The 27,155-nt window shown below is 41.0% G+C and overlaps 1 protein-coding gene and 1 pseudogene across 1 annotated transcript; both read right to left on the reverse strand.

The window, feature by feature from the left end:
* Positions 1-10,318: 10,318 nt before the first annotated feature.
* Positions 10,319-11,570, reverse strand: LOC145454633 (gap junction beta-2 protein-like; annotated as a pseudogene).
* A 9,136-nt stretch (positions 11,571-20,706) lies between these two features.
* On the reverse strand, positions 20,707-22,087 carry LOC145454172 (gap junction beta-2 protein-like). Its single transcript, XM_080332190.1, has one exon. It carries the CDS (start codon positions 21,934-21,936, stop codon positions 20,707-20,709), a length of 1,230 nt encoding a protein of 409 aa, XP_080188316.1. The 5' UTR covers positions 21,937-22,087.
* Positions 22,088-27,155: the final 5,068 nt, after the last annotated feature.

The following is a 27,155-nucleotide window of genomic DNA, read 5'->3' on the forward strand; positions in this document are numbered from 1 at the left end:
AAGTAAGTTCTTTAGTGACTATGATTACATCTACTTTGACGAGAGGAAATGGGAAAATTATTATGGATACTACTGACGAACAAAAAGTGCAAAATGGTTTTATCAGATTTAGGTGTAGGATATCTTTTCGATTTCTTTACCAGAGTGTGTTTTACAAATATCTCTAGTACACCAACGTATAGGGTACAATTATCAAACGTCGTACAAATTGTTTATGCGACGGCAACGACTTTGGGTTACTTGGTTTCGATCCTTTTGTAAAAGATTGTCGGACAATGGGGTTATAATCTTCTGTAATGATCGAGGTACGTGATCAAGTTTCCAATCAATTAATAATCGGACATACGACTTTGGTTTAACGAATCATAATATTTCTAAAATCATAAGACACAAATCGAAATTCATATCAATCAAGACCTTTGCATGCTCTGAGTTTTGTGATGGCGTTTATTTCGCCTGATAGAAATGAACTTGTATCAATAGTAGCACGAAACGCATTTATCATTTTCGGTGTTATTGTTCACCCACTTCGACTGGTACTCGATGCCAAAAGTGATATTTTCTAATAACCTTTACCACAACATCGGGTCTAATTATCGTGAATAATTTAATAATCAAGTCGTGGTCGAGCATTACAAAATCTCGTATAGCAAATCAATGTGTCAATCCTTATGTTTACAGTATGATACCTTTCAATGTAAAACCGGCGTTTGATTGTAAGAAATGAATTCTCAACTACGTTGGTCAGGCATTCAAATCCGGTATACTCAAATGTAATATGTTAATCTCAAACCACACACCGAGTAGTATTTACTTTGGTTTATAAAATATATCAAGTAGTAATTACTTTGTCTTGCAAAATAGTAACGACTTTTACAGTTGAAAAACAAAAGACGCGCCGTAGGGATATGAATACAACCGAACTTGCTATGGATTTTGGATTGTAGTGATTACTCGCGTAGTCTTGTCTACTTTTCGTAAGGATACTGTTGAGTTGGTTGGGTAAGTTACAAACGGATTGAATTGACAAGGTTTTTTGTATTTTACTCTTTTGTTTATGGGAAGATGCTAAAATGTTGAGACGTAATACTATTTCCGTTCACTCGATTACAACAAAAAATAACCTGATAGTTTGTTCAAGGTTTCGACAAATAGATTGAAATATTCCGATTTAACTCATCGCGTCGCAAGTCGATCGCGGTACGCACAAGTGGTTGTCAAGTTAGAAATATTTACAACAGGTGCTATTTCATTGATTGATTCTATTGTGTGTAGTAACACATTAAAATATCGCGATAGTATTTACTGAAACTCTATTTGATAAACGGAAAACTCAGTCGTGAATAGAGTTGTAAGTTTCAAGGATTGTTTCAAAGTATGATCTTGAAATGTGACTGGATCAAAGTTGGTAGTCATGTTTGTCAATATATTTCAATTCAGACTATGTCAAAGTCCGAATATTTCATTTTGGATTATCTGGATTTAACTTTAGTACATCCCGCGAATGGATTCCGATGCGGTACTATAACATTTTTGATAATAATGACTCAAGGATTTTCAATCAACAATACTGGAATTTTTTGGTAATGCTAGAGTTGCCAAATGATTAGTTGTGTGTTTTTGTTAAGTGTTTGATTTCAAGTTAATAAAGACAATAACTGTGTAATGCACATACTTGTGATTCTTGATTCTTGTAGAGTTATAGTTGGTATTGATTCTATAAGTGTGAAAACAGTGGCGCGGAATGTGCGAATAATTCGATGCGGCTGAAAGTCGGCGTCAGTAATCTTCGGGTTACGTTCGATTCAACAAAAACGCGGTAAGGGATTTGTCAAAGGATTAGAGTTGTATCGATTTAAAACATTCAGATACGAATCGACTCGATTTGTGTAGTGAGTTTCATTTCAAGTTGATAAACTAACACATTGATTGAATATTTTCATGGATCTTATCACGCAACTAAAGTCAGCCACTATTCTGGAGGCGTGAAACATATAGCGATCGCGGGCGAGTGACAAATTGTCGGTTTTCCAATCACCGCCTGCGACGGTTCTGTGACAAACTAATTACCAAAATATTACCTTGTAGGCGGGTATGCGGAATTGCTACGTCTGAAGTATTATCCGGTGAGTGGTCGTTGGATTTTAAAATTATATCACACCCTTTTGAATAAGCGTTCACTTCACAAAGGATTAGAGTTAGAGCGGAAATAAGTGACAATTTGTCGCTATTCAAGTTACCGCGGTCTGTTATTCGTTACTTGTTAAATCTTACCAGCGATATCAAGTACTGTGACAAACTGATTACTAAAATTTCACCGCGTGAGCGATCGGTATGGTTATGACACCAAGTCGTGAAAGATGGTTATGACCGAGACATTATCTTGTCAGCGATCGCGGGGTTTTGCAAACTATTTCACAGCTATTTGAAGTGTTAATTCGTGAGCGTTGTTATTGTTGATATTCGAATCGCCGTCTACGCCGGCTCTGTGGTAAACTAAATACCAAAATATTACCTCGCAAGTGATTCCTAGACTTGGCAAACTATTTCACACCTTTTTTGCTGAAAGTACGACATGCCGCCCGCAGTCTATACCGAAAGTACGAATCACGACCGCACCCATAAGAAATAAGACCCGCCGCCATAAGAAATAAGTGCCGCTCGCCACCCCGGGTTTCGTGTTGGAATAGTGTAATAATCGATAGTAGCGGCTGGACGAGAAATAATTCAGCGCACAGGTCATTCGAAATATAGGTCGCACGCACTGCTTAATCCTCACGACAAACCACGTTTCCGTTTGCGCGGTTATTGTTGGCGACTCGTACATATTCAACACCGCGTGAGAGATGCCTGAAAGTACGAATCATCGCCGCGTCCATAAGAATAACGATATATCATTGTCGTACTCGCCGTAATTTGGAATATACACATTACCTAAGGACCAATCACATGACTATTTACTTGATACATATTCAACACGAAGTACGACATGCCAACAACGAAGCCGCGTGCGAGCTATCCCTATGCTGAAAAGGGTTACCGTGCGACCACAAGACACAATAGCCGCTCGCCACCCCACCATAAGACGAAAACGTTAGTTCGCCACCCCCGCCATAAGACGAAAACGTTAGTTCGCCACCCCCGGTTTCTCGTTAGCTCGCCACCCCGCCCATAAAACGAAAACGTTAGTTCGCCACCCCCGCCATAAGACGAAACGTTAGTTCGCCACCCCCGCCATAAGACGAAAACGTTAGTTCGCCACCCCCGGTTTCTCGTTAGCTCGCCACCCCGCCCATAAGATGGTGTTTCACACTATGATAATTCTTGAAACTTGGTATGTCATGTCGTGATGGTGGTATTTAACATTGTCCCAAGTTTCAGGGTTTCTACTTAAAGTTTAGGGTAGTAATTCCGTTTCCGAAGTTGAGTGTGTGCTGATTCGTCATGTATCGCAAACAGATTTTACTCAAAAGCCGGTATTGGTATCCATTGATTTTGACGATGTTCCATACCGAGATCGGTCATGACATTTGGTACGGTAAGTCTTAATGTTAGTATTCAACGCGGTACCAAGTTTCAAGTTTGTCACTGTACTGTGTTAGTGGTAATTTCGTTTCCTAAATCGAGTGAGAGCTGACTCGTCATTTATCGCAAACATATTTTACGCAAAGCCGGTATTGGTCTCCATTGATTTTAACGATGCTCCTTACCTAGATCCGTCATGAGCTTTTGCATGGTATGTCTTGATTTTAGTATCGAACGCTGTGCCAAGTCTCACGGTTGGCACTCAATGATTAGGGCAGCAATTTCGTTATCAAGGTCGAGTATGTTAAAGATGTGCGCTGATCTGACACTTAGCCTACCTAACGCATTGCGGATTTCACGCAAAAGTCGGCGTATCTGTGTTAACGCTAACTGTGTTCCATACTGAGATAAGTGATGAGATGATGATATCATGAAACAGTTTACTAGCATCCTCGGTTTGCATTCAAATATTTACTTTTATTTTCTATTCTCCAATGTCAATTTTGACCGTGAAATTGTGGCCTTCAGGCCATTTGCTTACAATTACAGCCCCTGTCAAGCGCGATAGCTGTTTCGTTTTCGATGGCGGCTAACAGCTGATCGCTTGATCAATGATCAGCCTATTCCTCAGTAAATTTTACGCAAAATTCGGTGTTGGTCTGTTTGTATTAATTTTGACAGTGTACCATACCGAAAACGGTCATGAGGCTACTTCTCGTTGATTTCATGTAAAAGTGTACCAAGTTTTCGGCTTTCATCCACGTATTTATTCGGTAATATATTTTCCAAAGGCGATTTTGCAGCAGACATATAGACCGTAAGCCGTATGTGTCGTGTGACAGTCTCCAGCACCAAGGCCAAAACATCTCCTATGCTGTATCGGGACCGAATTTCCAGGGCTGCTATCCGTAGTTCTTCAGAATTATGTTTTGGATTCAATATGACATTGTCCAATCTATGAGATAACAATTGCGTATGTGTCCGATCTCGTTGACCTTTCCAGCTAGGCTTACGCAATCTCTCGAGTTAAGGCCTCTGCACACTGAGCTCGCGACCCGATAAAACGAGAGAATCGCGCCTGTCTGCGACTGGACCATGCAGACCGGAGTCGCCGGCAACTCGCGACATGCCGTCTGCGACAGGGTTGCGCAACTCCGCGACTAAAGGCCTCTGCACACTGAGCTCGCGACCCGATAAAACGAGAGAATCGCGCCTGTCTGCGACTGGACCATGCAGACCGCAGTCGCCGGCAACTCGCAACATGCCGTCTGCGACAGGGTTGCGCAACTCCGCGACAAAGTTGAAAATTTTCAACTTTGTCGTGAGTTGCGAGCGACTGGTCAGCAGTTACTTATCATTAGCTCTATGTCACAGCAATAGTTTGTCCGGGTATTGCGTGTTTTGGCATCTATAATTGTTTCCTCATTGAATTTAGACTGCTTTAAGGCCATTTTAAAACTTGAAGCTTAACTGCAAGAGCGCATTCTACTGTAAGCAGTACCGGTACTTGGTAATTACCAAAGGCCAACCAGCTCCGGCAGTACCGATACCGCGAAACTCTCAGTCATTGTATGTCTACAGGTGGATTTATTAGATATATACCTTGTCTGATTCATTTTAACCTGTACAGTGTACATTGGTTGGAAACTGGGTTAAGCAGGTACATATAATCATGGTATGTCATGGATTCACTGATGTATATTTCAGATAACGGTACATCTCAGTACACGACGTCTGAAAATCTTTTTGTTGACTAGGTAGAAGCAGTGTAACTCTTGATGTTAGATTTCGTGTATTCTCCTCTTTATCAGACTTCGGTACGAATTGTAGTGGCTAATATTATAAGTCAGAAATGGACTATGCATCATTATGGAGAATGAATCAACCAGGCCTACGGATCAGTTTCCATGCTTGATACCTGAGGGCGAATCGAAGATTGAAAAGGAAAGAATCCCAGAGTTTTATTTGAATATTGTTAAGACTTAATTCATTTACAATAAAATTATAATGCATTTGAATGTTGATCTCTATCATATTGAGAAATTAATGTATGAGTGCTTGAAAGTTGATGCAGTCACTGAGGCAGTGGAATACAGAAAGGCTTGGTGTCTGTAGCATAATAGGCTACAGCTAGAACTCCAGAAATTTGGATCGGCAACCGGAAATAGCGCCTTTAACTGGGTCACCCAGATTACGCGTTTTCAGCATTGAAATATGATATTGGTTCGTTAATGGAAAAGTGTGTGCATATAAGACGTCATCTTATTCATTGACAAACCCATGTATACCCATCGAAATATTCATTTTGCGATCTATCGGGAGCTGTGCAATGTGTATCCATTGCGAGACTTCGGACAGAACGCGCAAGAGCTGTAGTTGCCGCTTGTGGGCACTGCCGGGACCAGTGTGCATTGCTTCGCGACTTACGACTCGCAACTCGCAACGCGCAACTCGCGATGTTGCGTCGCGAGGTCAGTGTGCAGAGGCCTTAAGTTGAAAATTTTCAACTTTGTCGCGAGTTGCGAGCGACTGGTCAGCAGTTACTGTTCGTTAGCTCTATGTCACCGCAATAGTTTGTCCGGGTATTGCGTGTTTTGGCATCTATAATTGTTTCCTCATTGAATTTAGACTGATTTGAGGCCATTTTAAAACTTGAAGCTTAACTGCAAGAGCGCATTCTACTGTAAGCAGTACCGGTACTTGGTAATTACCAAAGGCCAACCAGCCCCGGCAGTACCGATACCGCGAAACTCTCAGTCATTGTAGGCCCTATGTCTACAGGTGGATTTATTATATATATACCTTGTCTGATTCATTTTAACCTGTACACGTACAGTGTACATTGATTGGAAACTGGGTTAAGCAGGTACATATAATCGTGGTATGTCATGGGTTCACTGATGTATATTTCAGATACCGGTACATCTCAGTACATGATGTCTGAAAATCTTTTTGTTGACTAGGTAGCAGCGGTGTAACTCTTGAGGTTAGATTTCGTCTATTATCCTCTTTATCAGACTTCGGTACGAATTGTAGTGCCTAATATTATAAGTCAGAAATGGACTATGCATCATTATGGAGAATGAATCAACCAGGCCTACGGATCAGTTTCCATGCTTGATACCTGAGGGCGAATCGAAGATTGAAAAGGAAAGAATCCCAGAGTTATATTTGAATATTGTTAAGACTTAATTAATTTACAATAAAATTATAATGCATTTGAAGGTTGTTCTCTATCATATCGAGAAATTAATGTATGAGTGCTTGACAGTTGATGCAGTCACTGAGGCAGTGGAGTACAGAAAGGGTTGGTGTCTGTAGCATAATAGGCTACAGCTAGAACTCCAGACATTTGGATCGGCAACCGGAAATAGCGCCTTTAACTGGGTCACCCAGATTATGCGTTTTCAGCATTGAAATATGATATTGGTTCGTTAATGGAAAAGTGTGTGCATATAAGACGTCATCTTATTCATTGACAAACCCATGTATACCCATCGAAATATTCATTTTGCGATCTATCGGGAGCTGTGCAATGTGTATCCATTGCGAGACTTCGGACAGAACGCGCAAGAGCTGTAGTTGCCGCTTGTGGGCAGTGTCGGGACCAGTGTGCATTGCTTCGAGACTTACGACTCGCAACGCGCAACTCGCGATGTTGCGTCGCGAGGTCAGTGTGCAGAGGCCTTTATAGTCATTTCCATTTCTGCAGATAATTAGTCAAGTCAGGTATAGTGCGAACATGAGCCGTGTGAAATCTTTGTTGCGTACGCCGTTTACGCAGTTACCACACTTCAAGTCACAGCTCACCGGCAGACCTCTCGCGGCACATACGTTAAATCACTGTTGTCGGGAAGTTCGTGTTACCGTAGTTCGTACCACTAAGTTACTTGTTTACGTTGGAAAACTCCATTGTGACGTCATCTTGATAAAAAGTCGCTTGCAGCCCTTGCCCCACCACCCGATATTGTCACGAGCCGCCACTGCTACGAATATATATTTGTAAGGGACACCGGGTCGTCCACGATACAGCTTCCTGAAGGATCATGTAAACAGGGCCCTTTAACGAGTCAGCTTGGAGATGAGACGTGACGTCACCGGAGACGACTTGAACGCCAAGTCGAGTCGAACATGTAACCAGGCCTACTGACTTGGACTCGGACTCGAGTCATAATACCATGACTCGGACTCGATCCTCTGTTCGCTGACTTGGACTCGGACTTGACTCGGTGGGAATTGAAAATGACTCGACTTGACTCGAGTCAAAAATATAAAAGTGAGATTGACTTGTGACTCGGAGCCTTGTGACTTGGTTACAACCCTGCCACTAACGCAGACTAGCGCAACTAGAACTCTACTTAATTTTTGAAACTCGCAACTATAGGCTTCCTAGAACTAAAACTACTAAAAACCGTTAGTTTGTTGACCGTCAGCTAACTAAATGGGTAGTTTGTACAAATGTACAAGTCTGCACTAATGGCGTCCTAACCGAAATTTTTATCCGTACTAGCAATCGTGCATTTTGTATGTTACGGTATGATGGATCTTGGCATCAATTAAGGCATGATGATTATAAGATAATGCCGTTGGCCGTCGTAAAATATTGTCGGAATAGCCTATTTCCAGTGGTGGGATGACTCGAGTCAACTTTTTCGAATGACTTGACTTGACTCGAGTCACTTTGCAAAAATGACTTGACTTGACTTGACTCGGCACATCAGAAATGTGGATTGACTCGTGACTCGGAGCAAAATTTACGAGTCAATTTCAAGTCATTAAGTAAACGGTGTCGATTAAATCCCCCTATCTTATGTAGGCTATGTTCGGGTTGATCGCGATACGCCGGTGTCATTTGCGAGAGCCACCATCAGTCATTGATTGTACGTTTCACTGATCCTCGATTGTTACATCACGTATACAATGACCGGAAACGAAACGATCACAGCTTACGTTACGTAGTAGTAGTAGATTATTTCTAATAGCAATGTATCTTTGTTTCTTGGACGGCTCAGGGCTTACATTGCGCATGCGCAGTGATCACCTTTACTAGCACTCTTGTATGATTTAAATCGAACGAATATAGTTTAGACGTTTATATTGTCACAGATGTGTAGATGGGTAGCGTATTACAGCACATCAATTTGTTCAACTTCTCGAGGCTTCGTATTCGATCCTCTATATTGGCTGATAACAACAGACTGTAGCATGTAGCTATACAGTTACTCACGTATTTTATTAGCTCTACGTGTGCGTGAACGATACAACACCTTTTTGCATGTATATTTAACTTTATATTCGTTATTTTATTCAAGATAAATGGTCAATTAATCTGTCCTTCACCTAGTTAGCAAAATGTAATGACTTTGCATCATCACTCATACTTCGAAAATTCAATTTGACTTGAATCGTGACTTGACTTGACTCGAGTCGCCTTTGAAAATCGATTGACTTGACTTGACTCGAGTCAAAATATGCAATGACTCGAGATGACTCGTGACTCGAAGGTAGTGACTTGATCCCAACACTATGCCTATGATTCTCAACTCTCGTTAACAATAATCCGCCCACTGTAAAGTATAGGCCTGCCAGTTGCTTGCATATAGTTTCTTCCTGGTTGAAAAACGACGACCCGACTACACTAGACAAACAGAATTCTTACTCTCAGCATTACATTGTTAAGTCAGGCAGGGCCGTAACAACCACACCCGAAAACCCCAATCAGGGGGAGCTAGCTCGAAAGGGGCCAAAAATTCTTTCGTATGTATACATGTCACAATAGATTTTTTTTGGGGGGGAGATTTATTTAACTTCTTCGCACTTCGCGAGCTTGTCGGCTACACATCTTGATTTTACAATTTTATACTGGTAGCCCCAAAAAACGAAATTCACAAAATTTAAAAACGTCATTGCTGCGCCAGGACAGATCAATACACATGAAGTTTTAGCTAACATGCGACTCCCCGACTCGGTGACTGTCGCATGTAGGCGAAAACCTTTCGATACGCATACGTCCACTCCAAATGTTCATTATTAATATCCACAGGGACTAAAAGGGCCTTCGCCGCATAGCCCTGTCCCTAAAATTTGAGCAGCATGAGCAAATGCCACCCGCAGAATAATATGATGCGCCCTGTGAAGAAATGCCAATTTAAAACTGTGTGCGTCTTACGAAAGAACCTATTTTCTATTATAGTTTAGTTTGGTACATTTTGGCGATGGGAGGTCACAAAATAGCAACATGCAACATATTAGAGAGTCTACTAACAGATACACCTGATCACGTGTGTCGAAAGACTGTAAATACGAAATTACCAATATTATTAACACAATTATTTTGGGTCCTTTGTCCGGCAAGCCGAAAATTACACCGTGATTTTAGCAAGACTAGGGTTACCATATTTTACAATCGGGAAAGAACGACACTATTTCAAAATTTTCAAACTTGGAATACCGGAGAAAAATCTTGAAAACATGGTAAATTTCCCCACTTCGTGGTCGGTTGACTAAATAAATGAAGGTTGAATTTCTCGCTTCGCAGTGCCCAAAAGACGGTTTTTCTTTCACATTATTAGGTGGTTGAAAAATAGGTCAACTTTCCGGCTCAGCTCCCGAAATAGACGTCGGAGCAATACTTCAGTGCTGATGTATCTCTGTCGAATTTGCCTAACATTTAAAAAAAGGACAAAATCTCAAAAATAAGGACATTTAGGCGCCCTTGGAGGACATTTTCAAAAACCTCAAAAATGAGGACAAAACCTCCTAAAGGAGGATATGTTTGGTAATCCTAAGCAAGACGATGAAGCTGACTCTTTGAAGTGGGGTAGAAAAGGCCTGTCGTAAAAGGGGGTGGTCTGGAGGGCAAAGCCCCCCAAAAAAACTTTGATTGATCCCGCTATGGGGGCTCAAGACCAAGATTTCTGGGGCTGACAAAGAGCTGTTTCGGTATTGTTTCTAGGCCTATTACTTCGCTGCGGGTGGATATTTTCCTTCTTGCTGCAGCTCTGTCAGCTATTTTGCGATGCCTATTCCGTATATGATGATATAGCAGCTGCACAAACTCGATAACGGATGAAATATATGGCGCTCAAAATGTTCATGTAACACATAAATATAGTTTTCTCCCATGGCCTCGAGACCCAGCAAGAAACGTATCCTGGATGCTTTCCCAAGTTCAGATGCTGCCCACACGCCCACTCGACGTTCTCGCCTTCACACAGATAGACTTGCGGAACTTTGATCAAAACAATACTCAATGGGTTGAATGAATCTTCGACAGTATAGTCAGTGACGTGATACAGATTATACGCGAGGTATAGTGACATCCCTTCCAGAGCAAATCTGATGAATACATTGACAAGATATGCAATTCTTATCTCTCGCGTTACTGTCACGTTCACCAGATTGTTATTGTGGTAAATCTTCTTTTCCTTGACACCGCTCACGCTTTTTCTTCACCTCAACATCTTCTTCATTCTCACAGCTTTTGCTCTTTTCATTTCGTCTTCGGTGTTAGAATACACGCTATTGTCAGCATCATAATCTGATTGAGTATCATATCCTTCTGCCGCCTTGAGTTTCTCTACACGTCCGCGAACGTTGAGGCTATAAAAGTGGAACACGACAGCAGGCGCAGATATCGCCAGCAGCTGAAAAGCCCAATAACGAATATGGGATATCTTGGAGAATTTATCGTAGCATACATTGTCGCAGCCGATTACTTTTGTACTGCAACGAAACGCGGACTGCTCGTCGCTGTATACCGATTGTCCGACGGTTACGACTACGATCAGACGGAAGACAAACACCAACAAATACCAAACTTTCCCGGCATTAGTACTATAGCTGGTTACATGCTCAAGTATCTTCTCAAGTCCACCCCACATTGCAATGGAGAGTTTTTGTCAATCTCATATCAGAATTGTCTCAATAGTTCCTTGGTAAGTTAAATATCTCCATGTCGAATATCATATATATAATGATAAACTCTCATTACAACACCTTCTTGACCCAACAGAGGGCACATCAAGTAATAGGGGGTGTTATCTCTTTCGTTTCAATGAGTTTACGGAGCATTGTTTAAGTTTTTGAGTAACCGAATATGATACCACAACAATGATGATGATAGGACGCCGCATATCATAAAAATGGCGGAGTGTGCTGGGCATTAGGGTTGTTCAAAAATAACTCTTTTTTTCCAAATTTCACTCGCTTGGTGATAAAATTGTCAGGTTGCCTAAAAAAACGCTACACACCAAATTCCGACCAGTTAAGGCCGTGCAAGCTTCAATTGAACTTTTGCCCATTTTGGAATTTATAGTATTTACGGTGAAAAATTTCGACACTTCGATATGACCAAATATCTTGTTCCAGGCATGCCTGGAGGGAAAATGATGCCTTTTTCACTGGTTTACATCTTTATACTGGACTGTGATAGAGTTGAGATAATGAAATTGCTAATTAATGAAAAATTAATTCTACACTGATTAGCTGGAAATGAGTCAACGAAATTGAAGTAGTCTCGTTAAAACGACGGTGATATATATTAGCAAATGAAATACAGCAAAATATATTTCCCAGGTTAATATCGACACACGAAAGTATATTTTGATGTGCCAATGTAGATTTGCTGACGTTTTGGCTGTTTTCTTCGCAATGCGTTATGATATTTGCTTTTCACGACTCCTGGTATACCTTCACAAGGCGAATTACGAATGCTGAGGCATTATTTTCGAATTTTAGCGGATCTGCAATATCATAGGCCATTTATATGTACCCTGTACCGTAGTGAACTCGCGCCAACCAACAATTGGATGTTTGAGGTATGTCATGTTACCAGTTGGTTGATAATAATGTTGACATATCTTCCTCATATCAATAAATATTCTGAAGCACTTCACATTATCATCGAGATTTGGTGGTGAAAAATGACCCGATGAAAGAATGCACTCGCAAGGAATGGGAAGAGCTAGAACGAGCCACGGCATAAAGATCAACATTGAAAATGAACTGTGACATTGGGCACTAGGCCGAAGTGGATGTCATCAGTTTAGGAGACCGCAACTGCGCGTCGTTCGACATCCTCCTATATGTTCATTGCATCGCATGGTGTCTTATCGCATTGTGTGTGTCTTGATCGGATGAAAATATAATCTCCAGATTATTGATCATTGTCTTTCCATACAATTGTCTTCACTTAGCCTAGTAATACGACAATGCGCTTTAGTGCGGAGTGCGGAGTGCTGTTATCCACAAGTTCAGCTGACCTGATTTCGTGAAATTCACACTGATGCGACAAAAGATATCGCCTCTACTCTGGGAAATATATTTTACTGTATTTTACCTGCTTGACAATTCATTTTCAGTGCTGAAAGTATTATTCATATGCGATGTATATCACTATGGTTTTCATGGGGCTCTTTCAATGTAGTTCCAGCTTATCAGTGCCATATTCATTTTTCATATATTAGCAATTTCAGCATCCAAACTCGATCACAGACCTTTATCACGATGCAAACAAGTGTAAAAGGCATCACTTTCCCTGCAGGCATGCCAGGAACACGATATTTGGTCATGTCGAAGTGTCGAAATTTTTCACCGTAAATACTATAAATTCAAAAATTGCAGAAATTTCAATTAAAGATTGCACGGCGTTTCCTGGTCGGAATTGACCCAAATTTGGTGTCAAGCGTTTTTTTAGGCAACCTGACAATTTTATTGTTAAGCGAGTGAAATTTGAAAAACAAACTTGAAAGAATGAAGTCATTTTTGAGCACTACCGAGCGAGATAGTGTTATGCGTCCAGCTTCTCGAGCGGTAGGTCGTGGGTTCGATCCCCGGCCGGGTCATACCAAAGACTCGAAAATTGGTATCCGCAGCTATCCTGTTAGGCGCTCAGCAATCACGGATAGCATGGAGGAGAAAAAAACGGGGGCGCAGACTAGATGACCTCATGCGGCCGTATCGCATCTCGATGGTGCAGGCGAAAAAGAATATCATATCTCTCTCTCTCTCTCTCTACGATTGTACATGTACATTTCGCGCGACCGCGAAGAAAATAACGCCAGTTCTACACCTCATAATGACAATTTGGTAATATTTCGACCATGCGTATTCCAATGCACTTTGTGACAACACTGTGGGTTAATAATTAAGGCAATTTCACTTTTGTACTACATTTTTTCGATGCTGCAATACCACCAATTCAGGTTCAAGGCTTCCATGTTGAAAAAAAGCCTTGAAACCACAATTCTTAGCGGAAAGAGGCGTGTAATTTCAGAAGTTGAAAAATAGTCTCAGATTACACGACTCAAATCATTAGGCTACAATCACTACTCGATAATAGTGCCCAACCCTACTCAACGAAAATAGCAAGATTCCCGATGTCTCCAAAGATGAACCTGGATAATTTAATACAGTATCAAATCAAGCATAAAGTCCACAGACTCGGCGATAGCCTCCCAGCACGCCAGTGGCACAGAAAGAAGATCCGTATCGCGTACGAAACCATCTTTACGAACCAAACTTCTCGTCGTCTCAAATCTCTCGGATTCGCGCGAAAACGTCTCGCTACTTGGCCGCCTTCTTATTTTTTCTCTGGAAAAATGTCCTCCTTTATAAAATTAGTCTTCCTGCCCTTATCGACGCCGACGACAGATACATTTTCCGCGCTAGATAAGCTGGCAGAGTCCAGCGAGCCGTTAGTTTCCGTACGCTGCTTCGGCGAGCTAGCCAATCGCCGTTGTCTTTCACAGCAGGCAAGGACTGCACACTGGGGGAACGCTTCGACGCTGTCAACCGCTCGGTCTTATTCGTCGACTCGGCGTTTTCCCTCACAGGGGAAGAATATGTCACGATATTTTCAATAATATTGGCATATTTTGACTGCAAAATATACGACGGGAACACGAACGGCCTGAGCACAAGGATCAGTTGCCTCAGTAAATACAATCAAATTTCCCACTGTTTTGTTATCTACTGGAGGGCGCTATTTCCACATTTGTTCAGTGTTGACATTTACCACACTCTCCTTTGATGAGGCTCGCCGATTACTAACCGATTCCTTTCACCGCATCTCTAATATTGGCATTTAATTGCGATTTATCAGATTCATTCGTTCGTTGAACCTAATTTAGGGTTACCATATTTCAGCAACCTAAATTCCGGACACTCTTTAGCGCCCACTAGTGGATTTCAAAATGAGTTATGACGTCACACTAGCAAAGCTTTGCTCGTATATACCAGAGGTGGTCTATAGATAACTAACCTACGTAGGTTAGTTATCTATAGGTGGTCACGATCCGGTTCAAGAGTATGTTGCTGTGTGTCGTGTAACCGGGACCGAAAGCACATGTTTTCAGCCCCTTCCCGCCCAAATAAACAATTATTTTGAGCCCAGACTACAGGGTTATCGATGCAAACTATGGGGGGGGGGGGGGGTGTTGCTTCCAATATGAATCTGGTTTCTATATGCATCTGGTCGTTAAATTATTTGAATGAATTCTGTCAATAATATTGGTTGTTCCATATATTAATATATAGATACTACTCTCCGCACATATGATCAGAGTTACCGGTAGAGGTGGTGGAGGATGATGAGGTCGAAAATACAGGGAACGCAATTGCACATCTTAAGTCATGTTCATGTCCTACCGATAATATTTTTTATCAGCCTTGTGCCGGTGCGCACCACGGAGCTTTATAAAAACCCCACATCCAGTGGTTTCCAACCTTTTATGGTCGCGACTCCTTCTCCAATTTGAAAATGTTCCGTGGCCCAGATCAAAATTTGACCAGCTGATTACCACAAGAAGTCAGCACCTTGCCTAGACGTATACTCACGGGCTATGTTGGAAGCCGCATGATTACGTTCAACATATTCGCAAACTCAAGAATAAAGGCAAACGCCCCCCTCCCCGTTTGGAACCAGCACTATCTTTGAATAAAGCATTTAATTTTATCGATCTCTAGGAATATCCCGTTCTCCTATAATTGCGATTACAATTAGGCTTATTCCAGTAAATGAAGGTTGTTTTTATTTATATTTCATTGCAGTTTTTGCGGGGGTGGTAGTCTCCATATTAAAATGATGTAATGTGATGGTAAATCGCGCGCATCGCGAAGAAAAATATCATGCATCAACATAAATATTCCCAAAAAATATTGTTTTTATTTTTTGATTTACAAAGAAATTATGAGCCTACGTCAATCTTCAAAATTACGGACATTTGGCATATTTTAGAAATTCCTCCCGGACGCTAGTTTGAACAGTGAAATTCCGGACATGTCCGGGAAATTCCGGACGTATGGCAACCCTAACCTAATTCGACTCTAAACAGAGTGAGATTGGGCCGTTCCAAATGTCTGGGTAATATATCGACTGGGATGAGAATTTGTAATTGATTGACGTGATTTAAACATGATGCCGAACAGGCCTATTCCTCGCAAGTGGCGAGTCTCCCTACTAATCAATCCATGCATGCACATCACATGCACAATCCACACTGCACAGTGCACACAAAACACGTTATCTTGTCACTCGCCAAGCAGATCTACTTTTCTTTTGTGATACGATTGTTGATATACAATGTTCTTTCCAATTCTCTACTAGTTGCTGACGAAAACCCCTGACGAGTGTCAGCCGAAAATATTCGGGTTCATTTCAATATGAATATACTATTCAATTGTATATTGAAGTTCTGTATCTCCAAGAAGATCTTCAAATATTTTCTGAAAGAGAATATTATTCAATCCGTGTCAGAAAATATCATCAACATTTTATTAAAATTTTCATCTAATCAAAACACCACAAGATAGCGATATAATGAAAAATAGGCGGGTGCCGAAACGACTTGCAGCTGTCTGTCTGTTATAATCATACACCCACCTAGGCCTATGAAGCATGTTAATATGAGGCATGCACACTGCCCAGCACACTGGATTTAAGAAAGGATAGCATAAGAAAGCGACAAATTGAGTGCGGAGTGTGTCGGTAGGCGAGGTCGATATAGCAGGTTTTGCGTGGTCTGGCAATCCTGAAGGCTGGCTGGTATTTATAGCATTTGTAGCCAATACATAGGCTAAGCATTGGGCTGTATTGCATAACCAGGATTAAAATATGTGTAGGGAAAACTATTTGCAATGATCCCATGCCACCACTAACGCAGACTTGTACAAACTATATACTGGGGTTTTCAAAAAGCGCAACTAGAACTAGGCCTACTCAATTTTTGAAACTCGCAACTACCTAGAACTAAAAGTACTAAAAAACCGTTAGTTAGTTGACCGTCAACTAACTGAATGGGTAGTTTGTACGCACAAGTCTGCACCAATGACGTCCTAACCGAAATTTTTATCCGTACTAGCAATCGTGCATTTTGTAACATTACGTTATGATGGATCTTGGCATCAATTAAGGCATGGTGACTATAAGATAATATGCGGTTAGCCGCCATAAAATCTTATCGGAATAGCCTACATCTATTTTTAACTCTCGTTAACAATAATACGACCCACTTTAGTAGGCTTGCCAGCTGCTTGCATATAGTTTCTTCCTGGTTGAAAAACGACAACCCGGCTTCTAGACAAACAGAATTCTTAATCTTAGCGTTAGATTGTTACGTCAGGCTTCATAGATAGAGCCTTAACAACCTCACCCGAAAACCCCGATTGGGGCTAACTCGAAGGGGGCCCAAAATTCTTTCGTAGGTATGTCACAATAGAGTTTTTTGGGGAGATTTATTTAACTTCTTCGCGCTTCCCGAACTTGTCGCCACATATCTTAATTTTACAATTTTATACTGGTTGCCCCAAAAAACGAAATTCACAAAATTTGTTAAAGCACGCATTTAGACGCTAGTCATTGCTGCGCGAGGAGAGATCAATACATATGAAGTTTTAGCTAACATGCGACTCCGCGACTCGGTGACTGTCGCATGTAGGCGATAGTTTCGATACGCATACGTCCACTCCAAATGTTCATTATATCCACATGGACTAAAAGGACCTTCGCCGCGTAGCCCTGTCCCTAAAATTTGAGCATCATGAACAAATGCCACTTGCAGAATAACATGATGCGCCCTGTGAAGAAATGCCAATTTAAAACAGTGTGCGTCTTACGAAAAACCTATTTTCTTTAGTCGTGTGCTCCTCACTATACCGACAATCCTGATGGAAGGTCAAGAAACAACAGCATGCAATATAGTGACTAATAACAATTTGCCCAGCGAAGATGCACCATTAATCCATCATTCATAACTTGCCCTAAACCATCAACCTCCACCAACTTTACCGTTGAATCTGATCACATGGGTTGAGAAAGGATAAATATTTCATAGTAATATGTAAAACTACCCATATTAATGACGAAATTCATTAGTGAACCTGAAAAATTGTTCGCGATTTGCGCGACTATCAGCAACCCTATTCCGTCACCATGCAGTGCCACTCGCGATTCGGGGGCGTACATTAAGCCCATGCTTAAATAAATTAGTCCGGACTTCATCAGAATGGCCACAGACACTTTAACATGGGTATTTGGCGTCCAGCTAGTTCATTACGACGAAATGCCCAGTAATGAGGCCGTATAGGCTACGCGAGTATAGGTCGAAATGTGGCCGTGAATAGCAAAAAGGTTGGCCAGCCCTGCAATATATATCCAATGATAATATAGAATATGGGATTAGTATCCCAATTTTATATAATGCGTCCCGCGAATGGATTTAAATGTCGAATGCGGTCCGCGAGCTCAAAAGTTTGCCCACCCCTGAACTAGGCCCTTTTAAGCTGATCTGGATTTTAATCTAACTTATATAGTTCTCACAGACGAAGATTGGGCATTTCTGGTCACCTTGTTGCTGCCATTACCCATTTAGGGAGAATATCGTCCCATGTTCCATATTTACAACCGATGAAAAATGAATTATAATTTTAACCCAATCCCGTATAGTTCCATCACTACAAGCCTATACTCATATTCAAATTTGTATATATGTAGGCTTACCATATTTCGGAAATGAAAAAAGAGGACACTTTTTCAGAAATTTCAGTCAAGCATAACTGGAGAAGAATTCTCAAAAACAGGTAAATTTCACCCGCTTCATGATAGGTTGACTAAAAAAAAAAAAAAAAAAAAAAAAAAAAAAGGTCTTCTTTTCGCTCAGAGCTGAAATCACCACTTTTCCCTCCGAAATACCCGCCGGAGCTTCACTTCTGCGCTAATTTGCGGCATATCACTCGCAATTTCCTCTGAATCTGACCTAAATTTTCAAAAAAGAGGACAAAATCTCAAAAAAGAGGACAAAAGGGCGTCCTCCGAGGACACTTTCAAAAAAGTCAAAAAAGAGGACAAATCCTCTTAAAAGAGGACGTATGGTAAGCCTATATATATGTATATTGAAACAACTTGGAAATCCACGAGAAAGATTAGAAAGTGATCTCGGTATTACTAGGATCGAATCGACACAGAATTGAGAGATACATCTTCCTCCTCGTCGCTGGATCGCTCGTATTCGCTGGAATGATATAGCGAGCCTTGAGAAAACTCATCGCCACTGTGTCCCTGGAGCAGAGTTGGATCAACTACAATATTTTAATTCAATTACAATTACAATTAAAATTACTTCCTTGCATGCTTTAATTACTTTACAATTACAAATGCTCAATGCTAAAAATATCAAATTACAATTACAATTACAATTACTGTTAAACATGTAATTAATTACAATTATAATTACAATTACAATTACAATTACTTTTAAACAGGTAATTGATTCAGTAAAGAGGTGTTCTTTTACAACCGTAGCGACGTAATTATTAACAATCTCAAGCTATTCATGTTTCATTCCTGATATGAAGAATACCCTTCAATAATAAAAAATCGAACGTATTTGAACTATTCCTAATCATGAGTACTGAAAACTACAAGCTCAGAAAAAGGTTTGAGCGACTAACAGCGAATAGGCTACAGGACAGCCAATGAAATGTAATCAAACGATTGGGCTACCCAGAGCTGAGTCAGGATAATGAAATGTAATTGGTGAGGCGTCAGCGATAAGGATGATACCGATAAGGTGCGTAAAATTAAAGTAAATGCAAAAGGAAAGAACCTCCTGATAACTAAGAATTGCAATATTTTGGTTCGCATTTACATTTTCACTTGCTCGGAAACTGTTAGATAACATTTGATGAACATTAGGGATGCGAAAAGTTTCTGGTCCCAGTATGTTTGGCCAAGATTGGAGGTAAGATTGGGATTACATCTCTACAAGCGGGCGATCAAGTTTGATGAAGCCTTGGTTAGAAACTTGATTTTTTTTTGCTATTGTTGCAACAAGCCTCGGTACTGGTCAGAGATTAAAAAAAAAACTTTGACCGTGCTATAGGAAATGGTTCAGCACAGGTTTCAGAAGAGTTTTTTTGCTGTTCATCCATTCTTGAAGTATTAAGATTTAGCTTAGCCCACTGGTTCTCTAATTTTTTCAGACACCCCTCCACCCCTTTATGCCAGTGAATATTTCCTATCCCCTTATGGTCATAGCACACAATGAAACCAGAAAGTTAGCAATCCTTACATATGGTTTGATGGTATGGAAGGTTATGACTGTTGATGAGAGAATTCTCCAATACGAAATTCAAACTATGCACACCGAGCAAGAACCATAAAACGGAGGTGAATCGGGTCAAGCGCGGAAAAGATTTCAGTCACTGTAGCGTATCGCCCCATTCAGATGCTTTCACGCCGCCCAAGGGGGCACGCCCCCAGTTTGAGAACCACTAGTATAGCCTATATTGCAATTCACAAAGTTTTCTGTTGCTACTGAAGTTTGGGAAACAGTTTAGCGTGACTGAATTATTTAGTTATAACGCGGCACGCGTAGAACACCGATGTAAATAGGCTAATTATTACATGTGGTGACTATGTTTACTAAGGCCTTAAGGCCCCTCGTCGTCATCCTGGTTCGTACCGGATTTTCACTAGTGCGACGAATAAACGATTGATTAAATGATTATTTTATGTCGTGATTGTCAGGTTTCCATGAAAATGGAATTGAGATTGTAATTGAGCAAAATTTCGATCAAATTACAATTACAATTACAATTACAATTACAATTACACAAAATAGAAATGCTTCAATTACAATTACAATTACAATTACATGATAAAATGTAATTATTACATTCAGCTCAATTACAAATTACAATTGATCCAACTCTGCCCTGGAGTGTAATCCCTACTGTTGATTTCTTTCTGATTTTCGACTTCCGCCGTTTTGGCTTTACATCTCTTCCTGCACCGTGACGATTGGAGAGCCGCCTCAATGGAACCATAACCCCTAATGGTTGATTACCAACATTAGGTAATTCTTGCGGTTGTGACTTCCCAGGTCGAAATGTGGATTTTTCGGCATACCTTCGTATATCTTCACGACCGGATGGTATTTGGAATTTATTGCCGCGAGTCGAATCAACGGACTGAAAGGTCGGTACTTCGCTGCGGGTGGATATTTTCCTCCTTGCTGCAGCTCTGTCAGCTATTTTTCGATGCCTGTTCCGTATATGTTGATATAGCAACTGCGCAAACTCGATAACGGATAAAATGAAACATATGGCGCTCAAAATGTTCATGTAACACAAAAATATAGTTTTCTCCCATGGCCTCGAGACCCAGCAAGGAACGAATCCCGGATACTTTCCCAAGTTCAAATGCTGCCCACACGCCCACTCGACGTTCTCGCCTTCACACAGATAGACTTGCGGAACTTTGATCAAAACAATACTCAATGGGTTGAATGAATCTTCGACAGTATAGTCAGTCACGTGATACAGATTATACGCGAGGTATAGTGACATCCCTTCCAGAGCAAATCTGATGAATACATTGACAAGATATGCAATTCTGATCTCTCGTGTTACTGTCACGTTCACCAGATTGTTATTTTGGTAAATCTTCTTTTCCTTGACACCGCTCAAGCTTTTTCTTCGCCTCAACATCTTCATCTTCATTCTCACAGCTTTTGCTCTTTTCATTTCGTCTTCGGTGTTAGAATACACGCTATTGTCAGCATCATAATCTGATTGAGTATCATATCCTTCGGCCGCCTTGAATTTCTCTACACGTCCGCGAACGTTGAGGCTATAAAAGTGGAACACGACAGCAGGCGCAGATATCGCCAGCAGCTGAAAAGCCCAATAACGAATATGGGATATCTTGGAGAATTTATCGTAGCATACATTGTCGCAGCCGATTACTTTTGTACTGCAACGAAACGCGGACTGCTCGTCGCTGTATACCGATTGTCCCACGGTTACGACTACAATCAGACGGAAGACAAACACCAACAAATACCAAACTTTCCCGGCATTAGTACTATAGCTGGTTACATGCTCAAGTATCTTCTCAATTCCACCCCACATTGCAATGGAGAGTTTTTGTCAATCTAATATCAGAATTGTCTCAATAGCTCCTTGGTAAGTTAAATATCTCCATGTCGAATATCATATATATAATGATAAACTCTCATTACAACACCTTCTTGACCCAACAGAGGGCACATCAAGTAATAGGGGGTGTTATCTCTTTCGTTTCAATGAGTTTACGGAGCATTGTTTAAGTTTTTGAGTAACCGAATATGATACCACAACAATGATGATGATAGGACGCCGCATATCATAAAAATGGCGGAGTGTGCTGGGCATTAGGGTTGTTCAAAAATAACTCTTTTTTTCCAAATTTCACTCGCTTGGTGATAAAATTGTCAGGTTGCCTAAAAAAACGCTACACACCAAATTCCGACCAGTTAAGGCCGTGCAAGCTTCAATTGAACTTTTGCCCATTTTGGAATTTATAGTATTTACGGTGAAAAATTTCGACACTTCGATATGACCAAATATCTTGTTCCAGGCATGCCTGGAGGGAAAATGATGCCTTTTTCACTGGTTTACATCTTTATACTGGACTGTGATAGAGTTGAGATAATGAAATTGCTAATTAATGAAAAATTAATTTGACACTGATTAGCTGGAAATGAGTCAACGAAATTGAAGTAGTCTCGTTAAAACGACGGTGATATATATTAGCAAATGAAATACAGCAAAATATATTTCCCAGGTTAATATCGATACACGAAAGTATATTTTGATGTGCCAATGTAGATTTGCTGACGTTTTGGCTGTTTTCTTCGCAATGCGTTATGATATTTGCTTTTCACGACTCCTGGTATACCTTCACAAGGCGAATTACGAATGCTGAGGCATTATTTTCGAATTTTAGCGGATCTGCAATATCATAGGCCATTTATATGTACCCTGTACCGTAGTGAACTCGCGCCAACCAACAATTGGATGTTTGAGGTATGTCATGTTACCAGTTGGTTGATAATAATGTTGACATATCTTCCTCATATCAATAAATATTCTGAAGCACTTCACATTATCATCGAGATTTGGTGGTGAAAAATGACCCGATGAAAGAATGCACTCGCAAGGAATGGGAAGAGCTAGAACGAGCCACGGCATAAAGATCAACATTGAAAATGAACTGTGACATTGGGCACTAGGCCGAAGTGGATGTCATCAGTTTAGGAGACCGCAACTGCGCGTCGTTCGACATCCTCCTATATGTTCATTGCATCGCATGGTGTCTTATCGCATTGTGTGTGTCTTGATCGGATGAAAATATAATCTCCAGATTATTGATCATTGTCTTTCCATACAATTGTCTTCACTTAGCCTAGTAATACGACAATGCGCTTTAGTGCGGAGTGCGGAGTGCTGTTATCCACAAGTTCAGCTGACCTGATTTCGTGAAATTCACACTGATGCGACAAAAGATATCGCCTCTACTCTGGGAAATATATTTTACTGTATTTTACCTGCTTGACAATTCATTTTCAGTGCTGAAAGTATTATTCATATGCGATGTATATCACTATGGTTTTCATGGGGCTCTTTCAATGTAGTTCCAGCTTATCAGTGCCATATTCATTTTTCATATATTAGCAATTTCAGCATCCAAACTCGATCACAGACCTTTATCACGATGCAAACAAGTGTAAAAGGCATCACTTTCCCTGCAGGCATGCCAGGAACACGATATTTGGTCATGTCGAAGTGTCGAAATTTTTCACCGTAAATACTATAAATTCAAAAATTGTAGAAATTTCAATTAAAGATTGCACGGCGTTTCCTGGTCGGAATTGACCCAAATTTGGTGTCAAGCGTTTTTTTAGGCAACCTGACAATTTTATTGTTAAGCGAGTGAAATTTGAAAAACAAACTTGAAAGAATGAAGTCATTTTTGAGCACTACCGAGCGAGATAGTGTTATGCGTCCAGCTTCTCGAGCGGTAGGTCGTGGGTTCGATCCCCGGCCGGGTCATACCAAAGACTCGAAAATTGGTATCCGCAGCTATCCTGTTAGGCGCTCAGCAATCACGGATAGCATGGAGGAGAAAAAAACGGGGGCGCAGACTAGATGACCTCATGCGGCCGTATCGCATCTCGATGGTGCAGGCGAAAAAGAATATCATATCTCTCTCTCTCTCTCTCTACGATTGTACATGTACATTTCGCGCGACCGCGAAGAAAATAACGCCAGTTCTACACCTCATAATGACAATTTGGTAATATTTCGACCATGCGTATTCCAATGCACTTTGTGACAACACTGTGGGTTAATAATTAAGGCAATTTCACTTTTGTACTACATTTTTTCGATGCTGCAATACCACCAATTCAGGTTCAAGGCTTCCATGTTGAAAAAAAGCCTTGAAACCACAATTCTTAGCGGAAAGAGGCGTGTAATTTCAGAAGTTGAAAAATAGTCTCAGATTACACGACTCAAATCATTAGGCTACAATCACTACTCGATAATAGTGCCCAACCCTACTCAACGAAAATAGCAAGATTCCCGATGTCTCCAAAGATGAACCTGGATAATTTAATACAGTATCAAATCAAGCATAAAGTCCACAGACTCGGCGATAGCCTCCCAGCACGCCAGTGGCACAGAAAGAAGATCCGTATCGCGTACGAAACCATCTTTACGAACCAAACTTCTCGTCGTCTCAAATCTCTCGGATTCGCGCGAAAACGTCTCGCTACTTGGCCGCCTTCTTATTTTTTCTCTGGAAAAATGTCCTCCTTTATAAAATTAGTCTTCCTGCCCTTATCGACGCCGACGACAGATACATTTTCCGCGCTAGATAAGCTGGCAGAGTCCAGCGAGCCGTTAGTTTCCGTACGCTGCTTCGGCGAGCTAGCCAATCGCCGTTGTCTTTCACAGCAGGCAAGGACTGCACACTGGGGGAACGCTTCGACGCTGTCAACCGCTCGGTCTTATTCGTCGACTCGGCGTTTTCCCTCACAGGGGAAGAATATGTCACGATATTTTCAATAATATTGGCATATTTTGACTGCAAAATATACGACGGGAACACGAACGGCCTGAGCACAAGGATCAGTTGCCTCAGTAAATACAATCAAATTTCCCACTGTTTTGTTATCTACTGGAGGGCGCTATTTCCACATTTGTTCAGTGTTGACATTTACCACACTCTCCTTTGATGAGGCTCGCCGATTACTAACCGATTCCTTTCACCGCATCTCTAATATTGGCATTTAATTGCGATTTATCAGATTCATTCGTTCGTTGAACCTAATTTAGGGTTACCATATTTCAGCAACCTAAATTCCGGACACTCTTTAGCGCCCACTAGTGGATTTCAAAATGAGTTATGACGTCACACTAGCAAAGCTTTGCTCGTATATACCAGAGGTGGTCTATAGATAACTAACCTACGTAGGTTAGTTATCTATAGGTGGTCACGATCCGGTTCAAGAGTATGTTGCTGTGTGTCGTGTAACCCAAAGAATGTAGAAGGACAAGAAGTGCGAGGTCATTGTGTCGTCATTTAATTGTTACGTATGGCGTCCGCCATTTTGGTCTCAAAAGCTGCAGCGATCTGCCTTCGGTTTGCCTACAGACGCGCTCGCCGGTTCTATTAAAATTTATTTTTTGGGTAATTTCACACTTTATTCATAAAGTCCGACTATGAGTGATTAGTATATACTCCAATTAATCATTACTAAGAGACTGGAACGAGCCTCAAGCCGAGAATATATTAAAAAAAGTGTTCGTGGTATCAGAGGATTTACTCAGATATCTACACTATCGAATGTTTACATTTGATATAGAAACACTGTTGGAGCTCAAAAACTACCCATGCTTTCCAAATGAAAACTTGATTTTCAGTGCTGACATAATTGTATCACCGGCCCATTTGCATCCAGAGGCCTGCCGTTCTCTTTTCAAAGCCTGAATCTGATCCTTGTTGAATAAAACCTTCCTACCCTCCTCCATCTGTTCCTAGTCATCCGAGCTTACATGCAAGTACCAAAACGATCATAAATTTACAATTCCGCTATTAATCACATCTGGGTATCTTGTATGGTTTTCATTGTGTATTTGTATCGTCAAAATGCTACAATTAATTTCACAAGGATTTCGCATTACCACTGATTTCAACCGCGCAATTTCTTCGTCTTTCTCCCTGAATTTGTTTGCACTGTATTCCGTGGCACACAAGACCTAAACAGGTGATAAGGGTGACTCTAAACTTTTAATAATAATAATAACGCGCAATTTCTTCATCTTTCTCCTGACACCGGCCTTGTAGCTGCAAATTGTAAGATGGGCGACTTTATATCGTAGTGGGTGGTCTATGCTGTTACAGTATCTATGCGGAAAGTTCCTATCGGCAATATTGAATCTTACTAGCTCCATTTCCTGCTTCAACAGCATACAATTCTCACAAGAAGTCTTTAGGTTGAGATTCTAAATATATCGCCATATGTAGGCCTACAGTTCGGTGCAGCCCAGAAAGGAATTTTGCTGTGGTAGTCCGGGGTGATCTGAAATAAAAACGACCAGCAGACAACCTAAATACCTAAATTCACCTTGGTTTCTATGTCCAATATCCCAGTTGCGAGCGTAATCCCATAAATATCACTGCCAATATGACCGAAAACTACAGCCGCACGCATAGGTTCAGGCTGTTTTTGTGGTCTTTTGAGACCAAAATGGATGCCGCTGCGTAACAATGGCGTGACGCAACAATGACCTCGCACTTCTTGTCCTTCTACATTCTTTGGTGTAACCGGGACCGAAAGCACATGTTTTCAGCCCCTTCCCGCCCAAATAAACAATTATTTTGAGCCCAGACTACAGGGTTATCGATGCAAACTATGGGGGGGGGGGGTGTTGCTTCCAATATGAATCTGGTTTCTATATGCATCTGGTCGTTAAATTATTTGAATGAATTCTGTCAATAATATTGGTTGTTCCATATATTAATATATAGATACTACTCTCCGCACATATGATCAGAGTTACCGGTAGAGGTGGTGGAGGATGATGAGGTCGAAAATACAGGGAACGCAATTGCACATCTTAAGTCATGTTCATGTCCTACCGATAATATTTTTTATCAGCCTTGTGCCGGTGCGCACCACGGAGCTTTATAAAAACCCCACATCCAGTGGTTTCCAACCTTTTATGGTCGCGACTCCTTCTCCAATTTGAAAATGTTCCGTGGCCCAGATCAAAATTTGACCAGCTGATTACCACAAGAAGTC

This window comes from Botryllus schlosseri, chromosome 13 (genome assembly GCF_051294905.1).
Source record: "Botryllus schlosseri isolate E-star chromosome 13, Bs_hap1, whole genome shotgun sequence".
In the NCBI taxonomy this organism is placed as follows: Eukaryota; Metazoa; Chordata; class Ascidiacea; order Stolidobranchia; family Styelidae; genus Botryllus; species Botryllus schlosseri.

Excerpts from the sequence above, each read along its gene's own strand:
- LOC145454172 (XM_080332190.1), bottom strand. The coding sequence starts at position 21,936 with ATGTGGGGTGGAATTGAGAAGATACTTGAGCATGTAACCAGCTATAGT.